Source organism: Dermacentor andersoni, chromosome 6, assembly GCF_023375885.2.
Source record: "Dermacentor andersoni chromosome 6, qqDerAnde1_hic_scaffold, whole genome shotgun sequence".
NCBI lineage: Eukaryota > Metazoa > Arthropoda > Arachnida > Ixodida > Ixodidae > Dermacentor > Dermacentor andersoni.
In genome coordinates, this window is record NC_092819.1 from 150,052,799 (window position 1) to 150,076,484 (window position 23,686).

General features: G+C 46.1%; 1 protein-coding gene across 2 annotated transcripts in view; it reads left to right on the top strand.

The window, feature by feature from the left end:
* The window catches only part of LOC126523503 (glutathione S-transferase 3, mitochondrial-like), an 82,093-nt gene that overhangs the window by 42,282 nt on the left and 16,125 nt on the right, over positions 1-23,686 (top strand). The window contains exons 2-4 of one of the 2 annotated variants that reach the window (XM_055066887.2): positions 3,622-3,752; positions 17,801-17,865; positions 19,368-19,425. In XM_055066887.2, coding sequence (XP_054922862.1) covers positions 3,624-3,752; positions 17,801-17,865; positions 19,368-19,425 — 252 coding nt within the window. In that variant the 5' untranslated portion in view covers positions 3,622-3,623. Of the gene's footprint in view, positions 1-3,606; positions 3,753-17,800; positions 17,866-19,367; positions 19,426-23,686 lie in introns of both variants that reach the window. The other variant, XM_050172112.3, reaches the window with a different exon arrangement.

Consider the following 23,686-nt stretch of genomic DNA (forward strand, 5'->3'; position numbering starts at 1 on the left):
AACCGACTCGCATTTGGTCCTCGGTCCTCGCAATTGGCTTGGAAGCTCGGAAAGCATGGTGCGTTGAATAACACTGGTTCCTGAACGTCAGCTTCGCCTTCGTACAGCAATGTTACGGGGTGAAGCATACGCAAACGTATTGCGGTGAAGCATTACAAGCGTCTGAAGGGGCAATTGTCACGGGTCACAGTATGTATTCCTTAATAATACACGCGTACATCCGGGATCTCCTGTTACAGTATGAGCACCGATATGCCTAATATGTGTACCGACAGGCTTTCAGAGCATTTTCGAATGTGCCTGTGGCGGTTTCAGCCCTTAAGGGCAGTGAATGACATGCATTTATATTTTCCAACTGGCCGATTTTTCGGACGTTTTCACAGTCCCTAGGGAGTAGGAAAAATCGGACGTGGACTGTGCAACTGACTAAGGAGATGCTTCAAATTGTTCATGGGGCGAACGAGTGGCGGAAGGAGGAAAAGAACAGAAAGAACCTATGCATTGAGGAATGAACGGGAAAGGAAGCGTGGTGCCGCCGTTTTGAAGGAGCTTGAGCTCAAAAAAGAAAGTGTTGGCTGATGCCGGGACGCAGGTGTTCATCATCCACACCCAAATAAACTCTTTAAAGTAGTGAAACAACACTGAGGCATCGTGCGCGGGCTGAGAGTATGTCAGGACAGCTGAGGTTGACTTACGAGCTCTTGAGAGAGAATCTTAATTGTGACAAAGTTCGGGCCTCATACCACTGAGCTTGCTATCAGTTGGTAGAAATAGCTCGTATTCCAAATATTTGCTTCTGTATGCATCTCCTTTTTATTCGTGTTTGGGCATGTCCGACTCGATTTGCAATTTTTTTTAAAGACATTTTACTTGCTGTGCATTTTACTGCTGTACATGTTTTGCTGTGCATTTTACTGTGGGTTTTATGTTTCAAAACCACTTTCTGATTATGAGGCACGCCGTAGTGGAGGACTCTGAAAATTTCGACCACCTGGGGTTCTTTAACGTGCACCTAAATCTAATTACACGGGTGTCTTCGCATTTCGTCCCCATTCAAACGCGGCCGCCGTGGCCGGGATTCGTGCTCAGCAGCCCAACACCATAGCCATTGAGCAGCCACGGCGGGTGAATCCCTCGTTTACTGCTCTACCAAGTGCCAAAACCGACTGATATCGTTAATTGGAAAGTTGTGTAATGATGCGAGGGTGCAGGTCCCGTACAATTGCATAGAGCGCCGGACGCTGCGGTTCTAGACGTACTGCGCCCATTGCGAAAGGTTAGAAAACCACCCACATAAGCACAGCAGAGAAGTGGCTATGTCAGGCGACTCGACTGATAATTGTAGAAGAGTCATTCAAAACATACGGAATCATTCTCCACTTTCGGCGGCATTTTTTCTACTTCCTTGTTAAACAAAAAGATCTTGATCCATAAATATTTTCACAAACAATTGTTAATTTGTTAATTTTCGCTTTTCCTTCCTGTTTGGCTCTCGAGTCGGCTCTCTCCCTTAGTAGATCACATAATTTCTAAACTCCTTGCGTCTCTTGTTTCCAGTTGCCAATTTGCACGAAAAGTGCTGTACAATTAGGGAAAATACAGACGAGGTAATGGGCGACATTCATATTGCCTATGGGTTTGACAGTTATTGCAGGGTTTGATGATGGACGCTGTTTCACATGACCTTATTTTCCACCTTTCTAACCCATATCATGGGTATAGGTTCCGAGGATCTGCCAGCATCACGGCATGCCATCACTCGAGGCGGTAATGAGGCAAAAGGAAAAGTTAAACACAGCTGGCGTTTTCTCCGGCCGCAACTCATTCGAAGAGCATACAGACCAACTTACTGCGAACTGAGTCCTTTTCCTGGTCCCTGGATGAGTGTAAACAAAGAAGGTTGAACTACCGAAGAAACAACGATGTGTGTGACTGTTGCAATAGATGGTGACAACTGAACGCATATTGAGTTAATCATGTGTAAGCAACGAAGATGGCACCATGAGCACCAGGCTCCGTTTTTCTCAAAAACCCAGGTGCCTCGAAGACATTGAGGATACAGTCCCGCAAGCAGCAGGCTGCATGCCTGCAGCCTCGCCGCCACCCCCGGTTCAACCCCCTTCGCTGACCGTAGGCATCTTCCTCCGCCTCGAGCCCCGCGTCTTATGACCCTGGCCATGTACAGTAGCCTGTGTCGTAGAGAGAGTAAAGTTGCGTTTCAAAGAGAAAGGTTGTGTGTGTGTTTGCTCCCCCAAGTTGGCAAGGCGCCCTTTTTGCATGGGAGCCGCTCGGGGCGAGTGTACGCGTGTGCCTTACTTTGCGTCGTGTGTTTGTGGTCTGCAGGGGCACATTCGCGGGCTGCTGTCGACCAGAGCTAGTTTTTTAACCAAGAGCATGGTTAGCTAGCTGAGTCCCCGGTAGAGAACTTACTTTCTTACTCTTTTTTACGCATGCGGGCACCGAATCGATGAGAAAACTCTCCTTCACACCCCAGGAGATGCCGGTAACTACCGCCACCCAAAAGGAGTGAAAGAGGCAGCAAAATGTTGACCGCCGACTAGCTGTCCAGTCTTAAGATTAACTTGGCAGTGCTTTAGGAAAGTGTCTAAGGAGTGGTGGCGTAGGCAGGGTGGAGGAGGTATTCCACTTAATTTAAGAAAAGACATTGTTACGGCGCAGCACATTGTCTCATGGTGAAAGTTCAATTTTGTTACTTCTTTTGAGGAAAGTAATGGGCCACGGGACCCTTCATTTGCCGGATACTCTTATTATGTTATTGCGATAGTAATTATACTGACACTCCTGGTGCATTCCTGCCGTCACTGTCATGTTCCGTATAAAGGCCAAGGGCAATAACATTGTCACCGTGCGCCGCATGCTGTACGTGCGCGTGAAAACGTAGGATGGAAGCGGGGGATGGGTGAGCCGAAGATGGTGGCTTAGCAAGGGAGAAAAGCGGGAGGAAGCGTGCCACCTTCCGTCGCGCACAAATCATCAGGCGGGGAGTGGAGGTAGGGCTGGGGGGGAGGCTTATGATTCTGTGATCTGTGAATCTGACTGCACAGCATGTTTCTCAATCCTGATTGGCTGACATGAGCCACAGCCTTCATAGTACTGCACTTATTTAGCGACACAAAGTATAGTGGGAACTCTCGGCTTCGGCATGTTGTTCATGTGTCACACTTGACCATGTTCTCACTGTATTCTCTATGCATTGGTGTGCATTTCTGACGGCACTGATTCAGAGTTCAAAGTACCATAGTTGGATTCTGTTATTTAATCTCTTTACCACTAACATCCTGCAATCCAACACAGCAGTTTTGCAGTGTCTCTTCATGTGTCCATTGTGTTTAAGCTGGTTCAAGCCTTTGAGTGCAGCAGTACTTTGCTGTAGTAGACCGGGCACAAAATTATGCATGCACATCTCCCCCCCCCCCCCCCCACACACACACCACGAGACAAACATGCTTGTTCTGAACCTGTTGTGAATGCGTATAATTTTGGGTCTGGTTTGAAGGATGACATCAAAGCAATAACTCTCCCAAAAACTTCGCAAATTCACATTTGTTTCTCCGAGATAGGGCTAATTGCATGTTAAACTTGCAGGCTGCATTGTTTCAGTCATGGCCACATACCACCTGGTGATGCTGAGGGACTATGGCTACGTGGTGCTTGTTGGAGTGGGCTCTGTCGTCGTCAACATGTGGCTCGCCTTCCGTGTCGGAAGTGCACGGAAGCGATTTGACATCAAGGTGGGCCCTGCCATTGCTTCTCTTTACTGCAATACTGGACACACTAAAACTCTATTGTGGTAGTAATCCTCTGACTTGAAGTGATAGCCCCAAATGCATAGACCTTGGCGCTGATTCGATACCAACAGCCCGGTGTGCTGCAGCCACTCTGCTTGCCTGTTGCCTTGCAGAAGGACACAGTGTTGCAGCTTAATATATCGCCGATCACTAGATTTCATGCCCACTACCTAACAAGGGCGATCCATGGTGCTCGCAAAAAGAAAGCATGCGACCAACACTAGCCGCACAGCTTGTGTCAACATGGAGCACATTGTAACACAAGCAGACGACGCTTGCCGTGTGCTGGAAGTGCTTGAGTGTAGTGATAAATTGTCGTGTATTTTTACTGTTGCTTCTTTTTTATAGGAACAAATTAACCAACATTACAACTATTACAAACATTTGTTCACCATAAAGTTGCAAAAATTATCGATAACGCAACCTAAACAGCCACTCGGATAGCTCGCCCAACTGGCGTCTCATGCGCCCTATACGTTAATTGCTACAGGGTAGCGGTGCTGTTGTGCTCGTGCTGCTGCAGTCTATAGCAATGCACATTTTTAAAACATTATAATAAATTATATGCTTTATGCGGAGTGCCTAAATGTGTCACGACTTGGTATGTTTGTACAAAACCAACAAAATCGCTGTAGGGTCCCTTTAAGTGCTACTTATCTAAAGCAAGATGGCCAACTACAATGGCAGTTTTGCCGAGTTTGTCAATCTTGCAATCCACGTGGATTAAGTAGCAAGATCATACGTACATATTTGTGATTGCATTGCAACCAGCCCTAAGGGATCACAAGAACCCTGTGGCAATTTGCAATGGCATGGAGTTTCTTTCACGTTACCATATTTTTCAAGCAAGTGGTGCTGCATTTGTGGCAATGCTTCCTGTGTGCTGAAATGCCAGTGAACTGTGTGTCTTGCATTAATGTGCATGAAACAATGCAGACGTAGAGAGACTCTGAGGGATGCCTCCAGCGTTTCGTACAGCAATATGGCTGCAGCAGGCATGCACAAGGACGAAGCGGCAGCGGGTGCAATCCTCCACAGTACTATGCTGAATATGGTCACTGTCAAACAGGTTTGGCAGCAGGATCGCCATGTGCAAAGCTACATGCTGCAGCTGCAGTCACAGCTGGCTTTGTATTGGTATTCCACTTCCTCAATTAGCGTTTGTTTTTTCAATTGTGACACATGCACGGAAGTTAAAACAACAAAAGTTAAACACATCTCAAACACAAGAAATACACATAAATGCAATAAAAACATACAAAATTGTATGTTATGTTGCCACACAGACACAAGTAGCTTTACAACATCAAATAGAAGAAAAAGGCTGGTGGTTTGTGTTTGTGGCCAGATGTTGAGTTACGTGCCAAATTACTTAGCTTGTTCAGCTAGGTTTGTGCATAGATACCCCAATATTAACGTGTGAGGCCAGCACTATTTACCTGTTGATAATGTGCATGACCCACAGAAATTCGTCCAGCCTCGACACTGTTTGGCATACTTATTTAGAAAAGTGCTACTTTAAAAAGCGGGACATAAGTGTTGGTTTTGAAACACTTCTTAACCTTTTATCATACTGTTTACAAAAGTAACCCTACCATGTGTGCTTTAGCTCCACTTGGGATTCCAGGCCTAAGACGTGAACTGCAGGGACAAAGAAGGCACTCACAAGGTGTAATCAGGGTGTCTACCAACCGGGAAAACCGGGAATTCTCAGGGATTTTGAGTAGTGTGGAAAAATTCAGGGAAAGCTCAGGGAATTTGTGCTTCTATCAGGGAAAATTAGATGTAGCTTTAGTGAAAGGGAATGAAAGTCGTGGTAATGCTCGCTCGAGCAACAGAGAGGAATCTTAACTAATGGTCTTTGACGCCGCGTCGACTGGAGGAGTTGCCAGAGTACAGTCGACTGACTTTCCGGACGCCAGATAATTCGGATGGCTTCGCGGCACAACTACATAGCCCATAGGGTCAATGTATAAGAACGTCTGAAATTTCGGACACAAGAACCCTTCGCCGTCCGATTTTCTGGACTTTTTGCCGTGGCCACAGGTCCGAAATGGCATTAATCAAAACCACCACCGCCGTCATTTTGATAACCTCGCCGCCTCTCGTACGAAGATCCGCCTGCAGCCGTTGCCACCACCGCGGCAATGCTAGACCTAGCTGCTTCGAGGTTCGGTAATAAGCTTCTTGCCGTTCTGTGTCGTGTTTTTCATTGAAAGAATCTGCCACTGTCAGTAATGGCACCGATACCGCCTTTGTGGTCATCGCGATTGGCTTCGAAGTTCGGAAAGCACTGTGCGTTGCACAACGCCAGTTTCCGAAAGTCAGCTTCGCCTCATTATAGTAATGTTACACTGTGATGCATAACAAGCGTGGGAAGGGGCAACTGTCACGGGACACGGTAGGTATTCCTTACTTATACACGCGTGAACCCGCCATCTCCCATCACAGTACAAGTACCGATATGCCTAATAAGTGTACTGGTTGGCCTTCAGAGATTTTTCGGAAGTGCCTGTGGCGATTTGAACCCTTAAAGGCTGTAAAAGACAGGCATTCATTTTTTCGGACGTTTTCGCGGCCCCTCGGGAGTCTGAAAAATCGGATGCTTACTGTACAATTGTCCAAGAGGATGCTTCAAATAGTCCGTGTAGTGGACGCGCAGCCGGAGGAGAACAAGAAGACAAAGGACTTATGCATTCAGTAATGAACAGGAAAAGAAGCATGCCGCCACTTTTTTGGAGGAGCTTGCACTCTAAAAGCAAAGTGTTCGCTGATGCCGAGATGCAGGCGTCCCTATCGAAGCAGAAAAACTCTTTAAAATTGTGAAACGCAACACTGAGGCGTTGTGTGGAGGCTGAGAGTATGTCAGGACAGTTGAGGTTAACTTAAAAGCTGTTGCGAGATAATCTCACTTGTGATAAAGTTCTGGCCTCATAACAATTAGCTTGCTATCAGTTGATAGAAATAGCTCATATTCGAATGTTCTGCATGCATTTCTTTCATATTCGTATTTGAGAATGTTCGACTTGATTTGCAATGGGTTTTACTATTTCTTTCGAAGATATCTTATTCCCTGTGCATTTTACTAACCTCTCCCTTCTGTTTTCTTTTTGAATAAAGTAAACACTACCCCTTACTATTCAAACTGGATTAAGTTGCTTTTTATTTTTTTAACATGCTTACGAGAGAGTGACACCATTGGGCAACATGATGTAGGGAGCCTGTCTTGACATAAAACAAAGTTCTGTGTCACTCTGGGAATATAGCAAATTCACTCAGGGAAAACCTGGAAAACCTGGAAAAATCGGGGAATTTGGAAATGTCAACTTAGTAGACACCCTGCACAGGGTGTCTACCAACCGGGAAAACCGGGAATTCTCAGGGATTTTTAGTAGTCTGGAAGAACTCAGGGAAAACTCAGGGAAATTGTGCTTCTATCAGGGAAAATTATCTCATTTTATTGAAAGGGAACGAAAGTCGCGGTAATGCTGGCTCGAGCAACAGAGAGGAATCGTATCCGATTTTCTGGAATTTTTGCCGTGACTGCAGGTCCGAAACGGCATTAATCAAAACCACCACCGCCGTCATTTTGATGACCTCGTCGCCTCGTTCCGGCACACTCGCACACAGATCCGCCTGCAGCCGTAGCCACCACCGCGGCAATGCTAGGCCTAGCTGCTTCGAGGTTCGGTATTAACACGTTCACTGCGAGGCCCCTTATCATAGTTTTGATCTTTGTGCGTCGTGACACACCGGTGGGTCACACTTCTGAGGCTGTTTTTTCCGCCTGCTGAAAGATGGCTCTACTGGCATTTTCGGTCGCAGCTTGCGCGGGATACTTCAATCATGTATGCTAGCGCAGAAAGTTCACTTGGCCCGTGCATTTCCAGGAAGTTGCTTCCCCTGGGGCTGCATTTTATAAGAATCCATTGTCCATCTTCCGCTCCATTTCGCGTCACGTAAGCCTGACGGAATCATCAGACGAAAGCAGCAGTCGACCAATCACAGAAATGAAAAGCAGCAGATACCCGCGTTGACGATAGCCTTCGCCATTCGTTGCACGCTGTGGTTCAATATGGGCTGCAAGGTGCATCCAATAGTGAGGTCCGGTCGCCAATGAGCCAATAGTCAGGTCGCTTCCCACGGACATTTGAACGGCACGGCTACGTCATCGAACAATAATGACCTGACGCAAAGGACCAAATGGATCAGAAAAACAAAATGGATAATGTATCTTTGTAGCATACGACATCTGGAGAATTTATAGAGTCATTTATTACCGCGACTCTGCTCGCTTCATCCCCAGTGAACATGACTGAAGCACGTTCTCAAGGTTGTCCTTGAAAAACGGCGCCCTTTCTGTCTACAAAATTTCTGCTTTATGTAACTAGAGCGCGGCCAAGAGTTTCGGTCGTTCTGGTCCGAACAAGTGCCAGAGGTGCTTGTTGCTCTCGCTCCCTCGATTCTTCTATTTTTCCTGGGCATGGACAAGTTTCCACAATAAAGAGTTTGCGTTTTGAAGCCGTTGCCTGCTACGTTCACGACCCACCGACCAGCTCCCCTTTGTGGGGCAACGCCACGTGACCCTGCGTTTCAGCATTCACTAAGCACCAAGACTCAAGAACAAGACCTCAAACTCGACATTTTATTGAAGTACTTCCAGAATAATTTTCGGGAGAAAAAAAAGCAGGTCAAATCACAGCATTGTTAACTAAACGTCTTACGTGCCACCAGCTCACGATGTCTAAAACGTAGTCTATGTTCAGTTCTACTCGTGCAGAAGATCGAAACATGGCAAACACATAAATGGCCTTCCCGCGCAATTTGCGCAAAATGTAACAACTTTCTTCGCCATTACCCTTGCCTGCTCTGAACTTCTGCGAGTTCTCGGCGATGCGTAGCATCCAGTACAATCTCCTTCGGACAGACTGTGCAGGTCCATAGGCCTTTTCCAGCGTATGGGCGCGCTTCGTTCCGCGTGTCCTTTCAGTCTCAATCTGAGCTGTGGCAAAGAGTGCGCGTGCTAACTCCTCGCGGAATTCGATGATTGGCGACGTTTTACTATCCACCACTGAACGGACAATCCATGCATTCACAACTGCAGTTCCAGTGATAAGCTCCACCGCAGCTTTCCTATACCACTTGAGCCCTTTCCGTAGGCAGGAGTAGTAGGGCGCCATTTGGTCACTGTAGTCTACGGCCTTTTTCGCCACGTTGTAGTCGAGGACTCTGCGCTGTTTCATTGTCGGCTCACCCTTCCTCGTTTTTTTCCTGTATCAACAAGGCTGGCGTCATGCTCAGCAACCGTTGTCATCATGAGAACGGGTCGTTTATCCAACCACTTCAGCACCTTTACGCCGTTGTGGGATTCGAGACCGACTTCCCCCTTTTTTACTGTAGCTTGTGTAACTTCTTTCGGAAGCCCCCTTCGGTTCGATCGAAGAGTGCCGCATAAATATCATCTTTCAACAGCCGTGACGCAAGCGGCATGCTCGCGTAGAAGTTGTCGTCAAACAGTGTGCTACCACAGCCGGTGAAGCCCGCCATCAAATTTACTACTACTTCTTCGGCATGCCCCATGCCCGCTATGGTGCCAGATTTGCCGGCATATATTTGCACTTTCAATGTATAGCCCTCCTTCGTGCAGGCCTTGTATAGCTTGACTCCATACTTGTGGGCTTTACCAGGGATGTATTGCCTAAAGGCGAGGAGGCGCCCGTGCCACGGAATCATCGTTTCATCAATGAAAATCTCTTTGCCTGGCTCCAACACTGAGCAGAAATTGTGATTCATTTTTTCCATCAAGGGTCGAATACGATAGAGACGATCCTGCTGTGTGCTCGGTTCCTCATTATCTGCGAAATTCCATAACCTTAGTAGCAGCAGAAACCGGTCGCGGGCCATGTTCTGGCGAATGCAGTTTACGCCGTACAGATTGCTTCTTGCCCAGTAGTGCTGCAGATTAGGAAGCCTTACTAGACCCATGCAGGCCAGTACACCAACGAACACTTGCATTTCTTGCATGTTTGTCTCAGTCTATTTCTTCACGCGCGATATCTGTTGTAGGACGTTGCAGTCTATGTATTGCTTCCCATACCTCTTTGTTTCATGAACCATCATGTTCCAAATGTCGTCAGTCAAAAAAAGAGAAAGCAAGCTGAGAGCATCATTGTTGCTAGTCGGGAGGCTGATTTGCACAGGCGGGCTCGAATACGACATCGCTCTAACTCTAATAGTTATCGCATTCCAGTTTTCGGCAGGTAATGTAGCCTGAACATCACCATTTTCCCAATCCTCAGATACCGCTTCACCGCAAACGCTTGACTCACAGTCCCACAGTTCAGAATAACTTTCCAATAACTCTTCGAGGCTGTCGTCGTCGCTGCTTGAACACTCAACGTTCGCTGGAGCAGAAGTTGTGCCGCACGAAGTAGATGGCAACGTATTTGGGCTGCCGTATGTCCCGGCGGATCCGCTTCCACCGCAGGGTCTTTTCTTCTGGTTTTCTGTACCTCCGTCAAATTTTTGACAGTCCATCACAATTTTTGAATGCCCGTAAAAAATGGAAAGCACAAGGATGAGGACCACGAGGCTTGGCACTGAGAGTGAGCCAAGTATTGCGAAAGGACAGACCAATTCTTCAGCTGAGCTCTTGCACACATTGTGAGCGCTTTTCAAACGTACGTTGCGCATGTGGAAAGCGCCCGAACAAAAGGCTGGAGCGGGTAGCTGGAACATTTTCTGCTCTGTTTCCTGATAGCCGTCAGCTTTATCATCAGACGCATTGCAAGCACCAATGTCAATAAATACAGGCGCGCTTCATATCTCTACCGCCATCTGTGATATGATAGTGGAAACGCATTTTCATGCCTTTGTGGAAGCATATCGTCGCCGTACTGCAAGAAACGCCTTGTTTGCGCCAGCACGGCTCGACTGCGTTGCGTGACCCACCAGTGGGCCACGACACAGTGAACGTGTTAAGCTTCTTGCCGTTCTGTGTTGTGTTTTTCATTGAAAGAATTCGCCGCTGTCAGTAATGGCATCGATACCGCCTTTGTGGTCATCGCGATTGGCTTCGAAGTTCGGAAAGCACGGCGCGTTGCATAATGCCGGTTCCCGAAAGTCAGCTTCGCCTCATTACAGTAATGTTACGCTGTGAAGCATAACAAGTGTGGGAAGGGGCAACTGTCACGGGACACAGTATGTATTCCTTAATTATGCACGCGTGCTTCCACCATCTCCTGTCACAGTACAAGTACCGATATGCCTAATAAGTGTACTGGCCGGCCTTCAGAGCTTTTTCAGACGTGGCTGTGGAGATTTGAACCATTAAGGGCTGTAAAAGACATGCATTCATCTTTTCGGATGTTTTCGCGGTTCCTAGAGAGTCCGAAAAATTGGACGCTGACTGTACAATTTTCCAGGAGGATGCTTCAAATAGTGCGTGTGGCGAACGCGCTGCCGAAGGAGAACAAGACAAGGACCTACGCATTCAGAAATGAACAGGAAAGGAAGCATGCGATGACCTTTTTGAAGGAGCTTGTACCCTAAACGCAAAATGTTCGCTGATGCCGAGATGCAAGTGTGCCTCATCCAAGCAAAAAAAAAAAAAAAAAAAACGCTTTAAAACAGTGAAATGCAACACTGAGGCGTTGTGTGCAAGTTGAGAGTACGTCAGGAGAGTTGCGGTTGACTTACCAGCTGTTGCGAGATAATCTCACTTGTGATAAAGTTCGGGCCTCATACCAATCAGCTTGCTATCAGTTGATAGAAATAGCTCATATTCGAAAATATTCTGCATGCATCTCTTAATCGTATTTGATAACGTTCGACTCAATTTGCAATGGTTTTTATTATTTCTTTCGAAGATATTTTATTCGCTGTGCATTTTACTAACCCTTATCTTCTGTTTTCTTTTTTAATAAAATAAACACTACCCCTTACTATTCAAACTGGACTGTCTTTTTATTTATTTTTTAACATGCTTACTAGAGAGTGACACCATTGGGCGAAATGATATAGGGAGCCCGTGTTGACATAAAACAAAGTTCTGTGTCACTAAGGGAATATTGCAAGTTCACTCAGGGAAAACCTGGAAGACTCAGGGAATTTGGAAGTGTCAACTTGGTAGACACCCTGCAACCAGTAATATATTCGATTCATTTCAAATATTTGTATCCGGTCAAATATTCAAAAATTTTCAAATACCTTGTTTTTGAATCAAATACGAATATTCAAAATATAAAGGGAAAATCAGACATCCACCCGTTCATAGCGGGTGGATGTTTGCCAAATATAACATTTGGCAATATTAGAAATTTTCGAATATTCGCACAGCCCTATCTATAACCAATGGCCAGAGGCAGCTCTAAAAGTGGCCGAAAGGGGCGACTGATCCCCCAATATTTCCTCCTGTACCATGATCACCCCTTCCATCCTTTTTCCATATAGTGCCAAGTCATGCAGTGCCCACATGCACCCCCAACGAAACTGAAGAATAATGTTCTGCCCAGCTCCCCTCCACCCAGCAGAAATATGTTGACACCCAAAATTACCCAACAGCTTCCTCAAACATGTTTGCAACAGGTCCTGTCAGGTTCCGGCATGTTCTCACAGCCATTTATCATTTCGTGTGGTATCGGGCGTAAGATTGTACCATGCAGAGTGGTACGATGCGAGACGTGTCTGAAGGATGGCGGGTCCAGTTTTTGATATCTGGGATTTTTGTTGAACTGATCGGAAAATTGTGCAAGCAGCTTTAGTTGTTCGTCGGTTACTACTATGGCTGCACGTCGGATAGGACACTGAGTCGGACGTGCTGTCACCTGCTGAAGGGGGGTGCGCGATTGGCTACTTGAGCTGATAACCTCTCATCCATGCTGCTCAGCTTTCGGAGCAGCATAGCTGTCCACTTAGCAGAGCAAGAATCCCTAATCCCATTGCTGTCAAGTGCTACTTCGTCCCCTACTATTAGCACCAAAGTAATTGGCAACACGCACACGCACACACACACACGAGAATTGCAGCAGGGTTCGTACATTGCCTTAGAATCATTGAGAACATATGAATATGGAAAAAGACATTGAAGGGCCTGTAGCGGTGTGACTATTGCCTCCAGAGCCAGTGAAGATGACTCGGGTACACGTAGCGGCCATGGTATCAGCCGCTCCAGAGATCCCGTGGCACAATGGCTGGCCGGCCTAAATAAACCATGGCACCGCCTCCCACAGGCCCTTAAGAGTCCTTGAAGATAAGTGTGCTTCTTGAATTCCTTGAAAACTAGGTTTGGGGACACCAGCCATGGTTGCTTAGTGGCTATGGTGTTGGGCTGCTGAGCACGAGGTCATGGGATCAAATCCTGGCCATGGCGGCCGCATTTCAATGGGGGCAAAATGCAAAAACACCCAGGTGGTCCAAATTACTGGAGTCCCCCACTATGGTGTGTCTCATAACCTTAAGGTAGTGTTTGATGAGTCCTTTTGCAGCACCTTGCAGTAGCATAGATTGCTCACTTCAAAAATTTGTGGGGGTAGCTTTACTCAAAACGTGGTCCAGACTGATGGCCCTTCACTAGCAGCAGGTGTTAGAGGGTTGTGTTGCACATTGATAAGCGGAACTCAGTCCTAGTTTTCGCGCCATGCTAAAAATCCTCTCACACTCTGCATTGCTATGCGGTATCACAAGTAAATCCAGAATCGCCTTAGCAACTCGGTGAAACATGTTTTCCATCAGTGTTTTTCATTTTTCCAACCATAGACCACTGCGTGTCCCATCTTTCTTCATTGAGAATGTCCTCTGGAAGACTATACGCCTGTAGTGTGGCAAACTCAGCTTTGAGAGCATCTAGAGCGTCTTCAGCAGATTCATTGGAATCTCGGGGCAGCAGCTGAGGGAAACTCTGAATAAAGAAACGGAGACTCGAGAGAGATGCCTGTGAAATAAATTTCAGGTTGGCCACCTCCGCATTCTTCATAGTTGCGTTTCAGAGTGGCATCTACATCCATAGCGCTTTGCCCAGTGGCGTAGCTAGGTCATCTGGCACCCGGGGCCCATAGGTCTTCTGTCAACTCCCCCCCCCTTCCCCTCCAGGTGTAGTCGAGGAAGGCGAGGATATCGATAATTTCCGGGTTTTAGCACCAATACATCCGCCTTGGATACTGCGCACGTCCCCCGGGTCCCCCTCTCCTTCGCTTTCTTTCCCAGAGATCGCGAATGCAGCAGGTATACACGCTGTTTTTTCTGCGCCAAACAACACGGGGTGCTGCACTGATAACTTGTGATAAGCGCATGTGTGCACATCTTCTGTCAGACTGTAAGGCTTGGCAGCCATTAGAAATGCGGCATCGTGGAAAATATGGCTCATGTCACGAGTAACAAAAATATCTTTATAAAGTATTAATTACCAATTTGAGCGGCAATATTGTATTTGCAAAATTGAAGCTCGACATTCATATCTTGCCCAGCAACAACTTCACAAAAATCGTCCTAGGTACTATGGCGCGCACTATTTTGGCTGTGGGCAGCCCTGAACGAAAATGAAAATTAACTTGTGTGTCAGTGACACTGATCTCCCCACCCTATTAGAAAACGCCACCTGCCTCCCTGCTTCGCGGGTGCCAATGCTTTGACAATTACGAGTTCTCTTCATTCGGATCAATAAAGCCTTGTTTTTATTTGCTGCTATATGGACAAACGTGATTATCCAAGCTGCGGTACCACCACAAGATTGGGAACAGAATAAAGCACGCTGCGCGTGATTCTTGGCGTCACCATTAAAAAAAAAAAAAAAAAAAAAAAAAAGAATGAAAAGGCCGCGATGCAACATCGCTCTCAACGAACACTTCGCCGTAAACGCGGGCGCTTGGCATGCTCGTTGCACGCCTTCTTGCTGCTTTCTTTGTTCCTCTTTGCTAAGCGATCTGAATGGAAGAGGGACCCAAGAATGCCTCACAACGCCTGACTGTATGCTTAGCGACACCTGCTCCCAGCATGAATGCACGGCACGAGCGCACCCCACATGAAACGTTCCACTAAGGCGAGTAGTTTAGCAACCATTTTGCGAATTAAGTTTTTTATCCTGCACATTCGTGGAATTATTTCGTGGGTTGTTGATAGAGCTGCAGCTGACAATTCTGCGGTGCAATGCATCGGGTACATGAGCTCGGGCTACTGGATACCGGAGCATTCTTTGCCATTTTCGCCCAGTCAAGCCGGCGGAAAGAAAGGTGTCTTCAGACGTATATGACCCCCCCCCCGTTGCTATGCCACTGGCTTCGCCTCATCGCATTTCGGAAATATTTTCTGTAGAAGAGGTCCAACGTAGTCGCTGGCACTAAGGGGTAGGTTGTGTTCGACGAGGAATCCTGTAAGCAGGCACTCCACACGTATGACACTGTCGTTGCACTTGTTCCACAGAAAGTTCACTATGTTGCCTTACTGCCCAACGGTGCGAACATAGCTGTGATGCTTAGCCGTGGAAACCTGCGGTTTCAAGTTGCCGTTGACACCGTGAGACACACTGATGTCGCATCCAAACGTTCTACAATATGCAAAATGTTCTCCTTTTCTTGACGTCAAAAAGCACGGAAACTCAGAAATATAAGTTAGCAATAACTTCTGCAAATACCTTTTCTTCGGCTTTGATAGTGCCATGGCATCAAGCACGCAAGAATTCTAACTTTACACGGTGCACTGCACACAGATGGCTTTGCCAACACTAATCATACACACACGCAGCAGCAACAAGATGCACCATGGAGGAAGGCATGCATGAAATACAAGAACTACATTGGCTCTGGCTTTGGTTGGCTTACTAGGCGCTGTAGTCGGCTGCTTAGTTGATGATACCGATGGTGCTAGTGCTGCCGTTGTTGGTGATGCTGACGATTACGATGTGGCTGTAGATTCTGTGGTGCCGCTTTAGCAAAAACCATTATTGTGCAAACAGACACCACTTTTCGGGAGATATAAGATAGCGATCGTACAATCGAAAAATTCAGTAAAAAAATCGGGAGTCTCCCGAGCAAATCGGGAGGGTTCGCAGGTATGTGAACTGCACATATGAATACCCAAAGAAAATGTTTATTTTGTATAGATGTGCAGGACACATCGAGAATAAACATAATCAACAAAAAGAAAGAATATTTTGCGAGAACTTTTTCAACAATAGGCAGGAAACAGTACAGCAGGCAGAAAATGAAGTGGGCTTCACTCCAAGCCACCTATGGCTTCGTTTGAAATATTTAGTGACAGAGAGAGAGAGATAAAACATGGGTATTGAAAAAAAAAAAAAGTCCTTGCTGAGTTTGAAAGGAGAACGGAGAGGCTGGGGAGCTAGCCACGTGAAGCTCCCCTTTCAATCAGATGCAGGCCAGGCCTTGCACTGTAGCGGCGTCCTCCGCCGGACGGACAGCCCAGAGCTGGTCTTCTGGGCATTCGCTGGGCAGCATAGCCTCCCACTGCTTAGGGGCTTTTACTTGAGCATTGTGGTTTATACTGTGTCTAATGTTGTTGGAGCTGATGGGCATGCCCATATAATGCGATGGAGGTCTGCACGTGTCTTACAGTGGGATGAGAATGCTTCCGAGTGTATTTGGTGCATGAGTAGTGGCATATGGAAGGTGCTTGTTTGTAGAAGTCTCCATGTATTTGCTTGGTGTTCGTTTAATGATTTGTCAGGAGGAGGGTGTTTATAGTGAGCATTTCGGTAGTATTCGAGGATTTCTCCGTAAGTAGTCATTTGTTCGAGAGCTCTCCTCATGTGAGCCATAGATGTACATTTCATTTGCTTTACATGACAGGTGCGATATCACCGCAACTGGAGACCTTGTATTGGTCTGTCTTTTAGCGCATGTGCGCGTGTGCGATAAGCGCATGTGCTTATGGAGTACCTCCAGTGTTGTCTTATGTGGACGTAAATACGGTGGAATAGCAATGGATCGCCACCACTTTTGCCAGTCGCGAGCCTAGCCACTTGCACAGGTGTAGTGCAACCACTGGAACATTTGCTTGGTGGCTGGTTAACACTAGTATCGCGTGGCATTGAACTGGTTGGTGATGTTCATAATGGAGCATGCTGAATGCTGGTGAAAAAAGAAAAATGGGCACAATGAAGCGCTTTGTTGTGCCTGTCTTTCTTTGTGTTGTTTCATCAGTAGGAACATACTCCATTATGGTAATGACTTCATAGAATAAATAGCTTATTCTTGTGATTCTCTTGAGAAAAGTTGGAGAAATGTGCTGTATGATGATGTGCATGTAAACTTGCCTACTAAGCGCATAAAGAGGTTACGCTTTCTTGCAGTTTCTTTACAACCATGGTGCATTCATAGCGGATTTGACTTGCAACGAATCCTTAACATCGGCACTTGGAGCACACTGGCTGGCATAAATGGTATTGCAATAAAGTGTTTGCTTAATTTCACCTCCAACCCACCTTGGTTGCTCGGTGGCTATGGTGTTGGGATGCTGAGCGCGAGGTCGCGGGATCGAATCCCGGCCACGGCAGCCGCATTTCGATGGGGGCAAAATGCGAAAACACCCTTGTACTTAGATTTAGGTGCACATTAAAGAATGCCAGGTGGTCAAAATTTCTGGAGTCCTCCACTATGGCGTGCCTCATAATCAGTGGTTTTCGCACGTAAAACCCCATAATTTAATTTTTCCTCAAGTTGCATTACGAGTCTGAACAGCTATCCTACCTACCGTGGTGGTGTCGTTCATGGCTATGGCGTTGCGCTACAGAGACCGAGGGTGTGGGATCGAATCCCGGCAACCACATTTCGATGGGGCTGAAATGCAAAAGCATCAGTGTGCCATGCATTGGGTGCATATTAAAGAGTCCCAGGTGGTAAAGATTAATCCGGAGTGCCTCGCTACGGCATGCCTAATAATCAGATTGTAATCATAATCACTTAAAAACTCAGAATTTCTACAGCTAATTTGAGAGGCAGTCGCATTTAATCCTGGCTGCCGTTTTTCTTGCTTCGCAGTACCCAACCATGTACTCGGACACCAACATCGCCTTCAACTGCATCCAGAGATCGCACCAGAATTTGTAAGTGCATTGTCGTTTATTTTGTATATTGGAGCATTGCGCGCAGTGTAGATAAGCTGCACAGCGTGACGTTGCCAAGATGCTGCAGCACGGCAGTTCCATTTTCATTTTGGGTTGGCAAGAAGAAAAAAAAAACATAATCAGAATTGAGAAATTCTACCAGGGTGACCTTTCTCGGGAAGCATTAGTCCAGGGATGCCATTCTGGCCACTCAGATTCCATGACATTGTCAAATTCACCATCTTGTCATCTTTGATTGGCTCACCCTCCCTATTTGGCTCAAAACACCAACACTGCAGAATTGAACGATATGACGGGATTTTAATGTCTGGAATAACACCTACACCAGGCTTTTGCAAGTTGCCAGAAATTTACAAAATCTGTTCTTCCGCTCGTGCATACCCTTTGCTTAGATGAATGTCATGGCTTCTGTGCTGTCCAGTTTTCAGTGTCATCATGGCCATTTTATCTTTAGTATGGCGATGCCTGAACTTATTTGACATGTTTTCTATTTATGAAGTCCTTAAGTGGCCCAAGCACATGGTTTTGCAAGGGTAAAGGGCCATTATTTACTGCTAATTTGATGGCAACATTGAAAGCATGCAGGCTGAAGTGATGCACAGTGTTTCTGGAAGAGCGTTCCAGTCTTGCGCAGCTCTCAAAAAAAAAGGGGAGGGGGGGGGGGGCCATGGTAAGCAACAGTCTGTGCAGGCACTGGGTAGACAGCTTTTGCATATTTATGCAGCAAGACAGACGGTGGGCTGGCAAAGTTAACGAGGCTATAAAAAAGCAATGGTAAAAGTTGTGGTGAATGTGCATGCTAAATTAAGATGCCTTGGGTGTAGGTTAGCAAGATGTGCTTTCAGTTTACATCTGGAAATGCTGGTGAGATGCGGGCAATTTAAGTATAGCCACGCGATTCTGAACTGCTTCAAATGTTTTAGACAAGTTAGAGTGATGTTGGTCCACTCATTTTGGACATTTGTTAGATATATAAGCTAGTAATCTTGCAGAGAGGGGAACAAAGTGCAAGTTCCTGTGAAAGTAACCAATCGTGTGGTTGGCTTTGTTAGAGGTAGCCGTTATGTGAGAGGACGAAGAAAGAATATGGAAAGGTGCCAAGCTGCTTAGATGTGTTGGCAGAAGGTATTGAAGTCCTGCAGGTAGTGTACTTTGGTGGACCTAAATACTTTTTGTGAGTAAATTAAACTAAGAACAATTTGATACCTTCATTGACATCAGCAGCTGTGTTGTTCATCATCTTGTAGTGATGGGAAGTCATCATTAAAGATTTAATGATGAACCACACAAAAACTTGCTTGTGAAAAAACATAGGCTACAAGAAATATTAGCGGGAAGATAATTAATGTAAGTTAGAAAAAGAAGTATTTAATAACAGTGTCTTGGAGTAGCCCAGAAAGAGCAGGACTTCTGTTCTGTCCAACATCATATTTACAAATCTCATACCTAACTTATCTGGTGCCATTTCTTGTCTTGTGCAGCCTTGAGAACTACCCACAGTTCCTGATGCTGCTGTTCCTCGGTGGATTAGAGTATCCGGTGAGTGCTATAGGCTGTCATTCATGCAATTTGAGAACAAGCCTTTAGCACTGGTGAGTGAGGGTGCTACCTCAATTTGCGGTTACATTGTGAACATGTCAGCATGGCTTGGATACAGAAACACTCTGAAGTAGGGTTTTAGGAAATCTCACCTTGTTGGGAACGAACATGGTAGGAGCAAAATAGGGACATTAACAGTTAAGGTTTAAAAGAGAGGAAAGGAATCCTACAGTCCCCTGCCCGAGCTTGGCTTCTCTTAAAGGGCTGTGCTGCCAAAAAGACATTGTAACTTGTTTTGTGGAAAACTATGTGCGACCTTACAGCCTCACACTCTTGATACAGGCTGTCAGAGTGAGAGCCCAGGCGTAATGTTCATGCTGTGGTTTGATGTGGGTACACCTTGCCACTACGCTTTAAGGAATGGTATGCTGGCAGGATTCCCAAAACTGAAGCAGCTTGATCACCTCAGACTTCCAGGTCACGTCCTCTTGTGCCTCTCACCAAGCTGCTCATGTAGCCTTATTGTGGCAATCGCGCATTCATGTATGCAGCTGCATGTGGTATCATATAGATTACGGGCTGTGTTGTTTATGCACTGGCAGGGGGCCTGGTGTGAATTCCTGCAAGTTTGAGGCCATAGCCTTAGCCATGGCTTCCTTGAAACCGAAACTGACAAGGCCTAGACAATCATAGTCATTGATGAAGATTCGGTGCATGTCTTGACTGTACCTTCTCTATCTGTAGTGACAGCATGACAATAGTTGACACAGGGGCTGTGATTTTGTAGCAATGCCTCCTACTTGATTGTGTGCCACTCTAATCCACCATTCAGGACCGGCTGAACCCGTTGATGATGCATGTGGAGCATCGCTTTCACCACTGACGAAGCGCGAAAAGGTATAAAGGCAGGGAAAAGGCATTGCTTGAAAATGTGGGATGTCTGCACCAAAGACAAGCATATGTGCATGCAGCAATACATTTAAACACTTGGGCAGTATTCCTGAACGATCACTTTCAAAGATAATTTCATTTTCGTGACGTGCAGATGTGCCACAGCATTTCTGCATTGCAATGGCATGCTTGACACTGATGTGTCTAACGCTAGTCATGTAAAATTAAGGTATCCCCGAAAGTGACGATTTGAGAATACCGCACACCTTTTTTGGCTAATTTTTGAATAGACTCGTATTTTTTTTTTTTAAACAAATTTGGTATTTCGAACTCCTGATTATTCAGACCTTTGATGGTTCCTCTGGAGTCCAAATCATCGGTCGGCAACAGTAACTGTATAGGACAGCACAACTAGTGCGCTGCCGTTCCTGAAAACAGCAGATGCCCCGAGTATAAGTAGCGTCTTCCACAATGACGCAGCATTGGAGACATTCTGTCTGAACAATGTGTGCTGACCATGCACTCAGTGTACAGTTGAGCAGATTAGGCGTGAGCCAAGAATATCCCTGTGGCAAGCTACATGACTTTCAGTGGCAACGCTCTGCTCTGCATGCTATGCAGAATTGATGCAAGAGGGGTTATCTACTCTTGTAAAATTTCCAAACCCTGGCCTGTGGTGATCCTGTGGTTGAACCAGTTCGAAACGGTCCTTCACGAATTAGGGTTTGGTTCCAAAATGGCAGAAAAAATATTGGTTTGGTTCCGGCTCAGCTAAATATAAGAGATCAGCTCTGCTTTTCCATTCTATTCTGGCTTGGTTCAACACCCGGGTGCTGAATGCACAGGGGATCAATATGTAGCAGACCTGTAAGTGGCTGCTGAGGCCAGGATGTCGAAGCACAATACCTGAAACATGCCAGGTAGTGTTGTTACCGTCTCAGCTGTGGGAACACATTACTTCTCTGCCAAGGAGTTTCAAGAGGATTCACATGTACCTGATCTTAACTACATGTTGGCAATAGAACATTTAGTAGAGCATCGAACAGTAGAACATCGTTGGTATGTTTCCGTTACGTACGTTTCCCTGTGCCAAGATTCGCAATCGAGAACAACAAAAAATGACCCAGTAGAGTTACGCTCATTTTTTGCCGGTTCATACGTTCCCGGAAAACAAGATTTTTCGGCACCAACGTTTAGTACGTTGCCAAACTGCAATCGTATGATACGTTTCCCGGCCGCTAGATCCAATGTAAACAATAAAATGCGCGAGGTGCGCGATCTAGAACAGTATATACCTAGCTGCCTGCTTCGGCAGCTTCACCGCAATACTTGCCTGCCCGTCTCCCGTGAAAACGCCGGCACGCACAGTTTCTTATACTGGTACCAGCAAATCTCCGGCCGGGTCGTCGCACGCCGCATTGACAGCTGTCGCTGCCAAACCTGTTGCGATAAGCATCTTCACCTACCTATCTGTTTTACAGCGCATGATGCGCAGTGCCATAGGTAGCGTATTGCACCCTTTTAGTAGGGGATAATCCAAATGCGCGCTGTTCCCTGCTGCAGGCGCCGCAACGTGGGCCTCACGTTTTACTACGGCGGCATCTGGCGACGCCTGCCAGCTCGATTTCATTTCTGTTTCCCGTCACCCTCCTAAATCAATGCACAATAGGAAAACAACAAAATGCGTCTCGGGCCACCGGAACACTACCAGTCCGACGTGCGATGGCGTCTTTTGCCGCAACGATCAGCCCGATGCTTCGCGTTATGTATACACGAACAATAATAAAGTCTGTAAAATTTGTTTCGTTATTTCGGATCGTATGTTTGCTGGTTAGTACGTTTTCTCTTGCGGTTTCTTCCAGAACGTGCGAACGAGGTTCCGCTGTATGTGCTATGCTGCAATTCCTTATGAATAGGAGCTGACTGTGCGCAAGCCATGTATATACCTCATATTACCTGCGTGTCATGGTATTGAGTCATGGTGGTGTCAGTGAACTCTGCCCTGATGAATTTGTTACGTGTAGGCACAAATACCTCATTCACTGCACTAATTTTCAAGTTGTTCTGTGCTGGGGTAGCATTCTTGATCCTTCACTTTTGTGGGATATGATCACTTTCTTGGTAAACCTCAACACTCATTGGATGAATCAGCTTCTATGGTGGACAGTATGCCAGGAATGTTGTCTCACAAGTGCCGAATTCGCAAAAGTGATTGCATCCCCAAAAGCGAATGATCAATAATACCAGCCCTGGTTGGTCACTGTGTTACTGGTGATTGGCCAGCCTGGCAAGGTAGGGTTTTGTATACAATACAGGCCAAGTAGACATCTGCTTTTGTGCATGAATGTTGTCTCCTGTGTATCCTTCATCTATTAGGTGCAGATATTTCAAATCTCATTTATCAATACTCGGGAAAAAAACAAGAAAGGTGATGTTTTGCTTTCAATGGTTTGAATCTATAAGGGGCCCCCTCTCGAGATGAGAGCTTCAATAAGTCGCCAAGTGCTAGGCTGCGGTACACCTCTACCCATAGGAAAAACTGGTCCGTTCAAAGTGGTACTGGGATTTGAACCCCGCACCTCCAACATACGAGGCAGATGCTCAACCATTCTGCCACCACAAAGTTCCTTTCCATGTGAAGCACTTTTTTTGTGAGTGTCGATATCAATCAAAACACACAAAAAAAAGAAAAGCAGGGGTGCCAGAAAGCCCAATAGTTTCAGCTGCTTGGCAAAGTGACACCTGTGCAAGAAGCTTTACCATCATAGCTTTACCTTGATTGTCAAGAAAGGTTGCTGCCATGTACAGATCTAATACAAAAATAGTATTATAAACACTAAATACCGTTACATTAAATATATTTAACTAACAGTAGCTAAACAGTACAGAAAAATGCAATTCTGTACAGCCACTGAAGTAACTAGTCTTTTTTTCTTTAAAAGGGAAGGTAAGGATTGCCTCTGAGGACGATAACTCAGGGTACATGTTGCATGCTCATCAAATTAAGTGCAGTGGTGAGCTGACACTGTCATTTTTGCAGAACCTTTTATCACCTTTTATCACACTTTTATCATCTTTGAAATGGAACATGTCCATGATAGTACACCTTGGTCGCGTGGTGATAGTATTTTTGTTTCTTCAGTAGGCAAACCTGAAAGTAACATTTAAGGCATTTTGTACAGTCTTGGGATGCAAGGCACTGAGGTAGAATTGTACATTTGTTGCATGGGTGTATGTGTGACACAGGCATCAGCTAGCGGACAATGCCACGTGAATGGAATGCCCGGTATGCCTCACCCAGTGGGTGATTGAGTGTTGGCTGATTGTTTCGTTGAGGTGGTCGTACTGTGCAAGAGTAGTGCGATCTGGC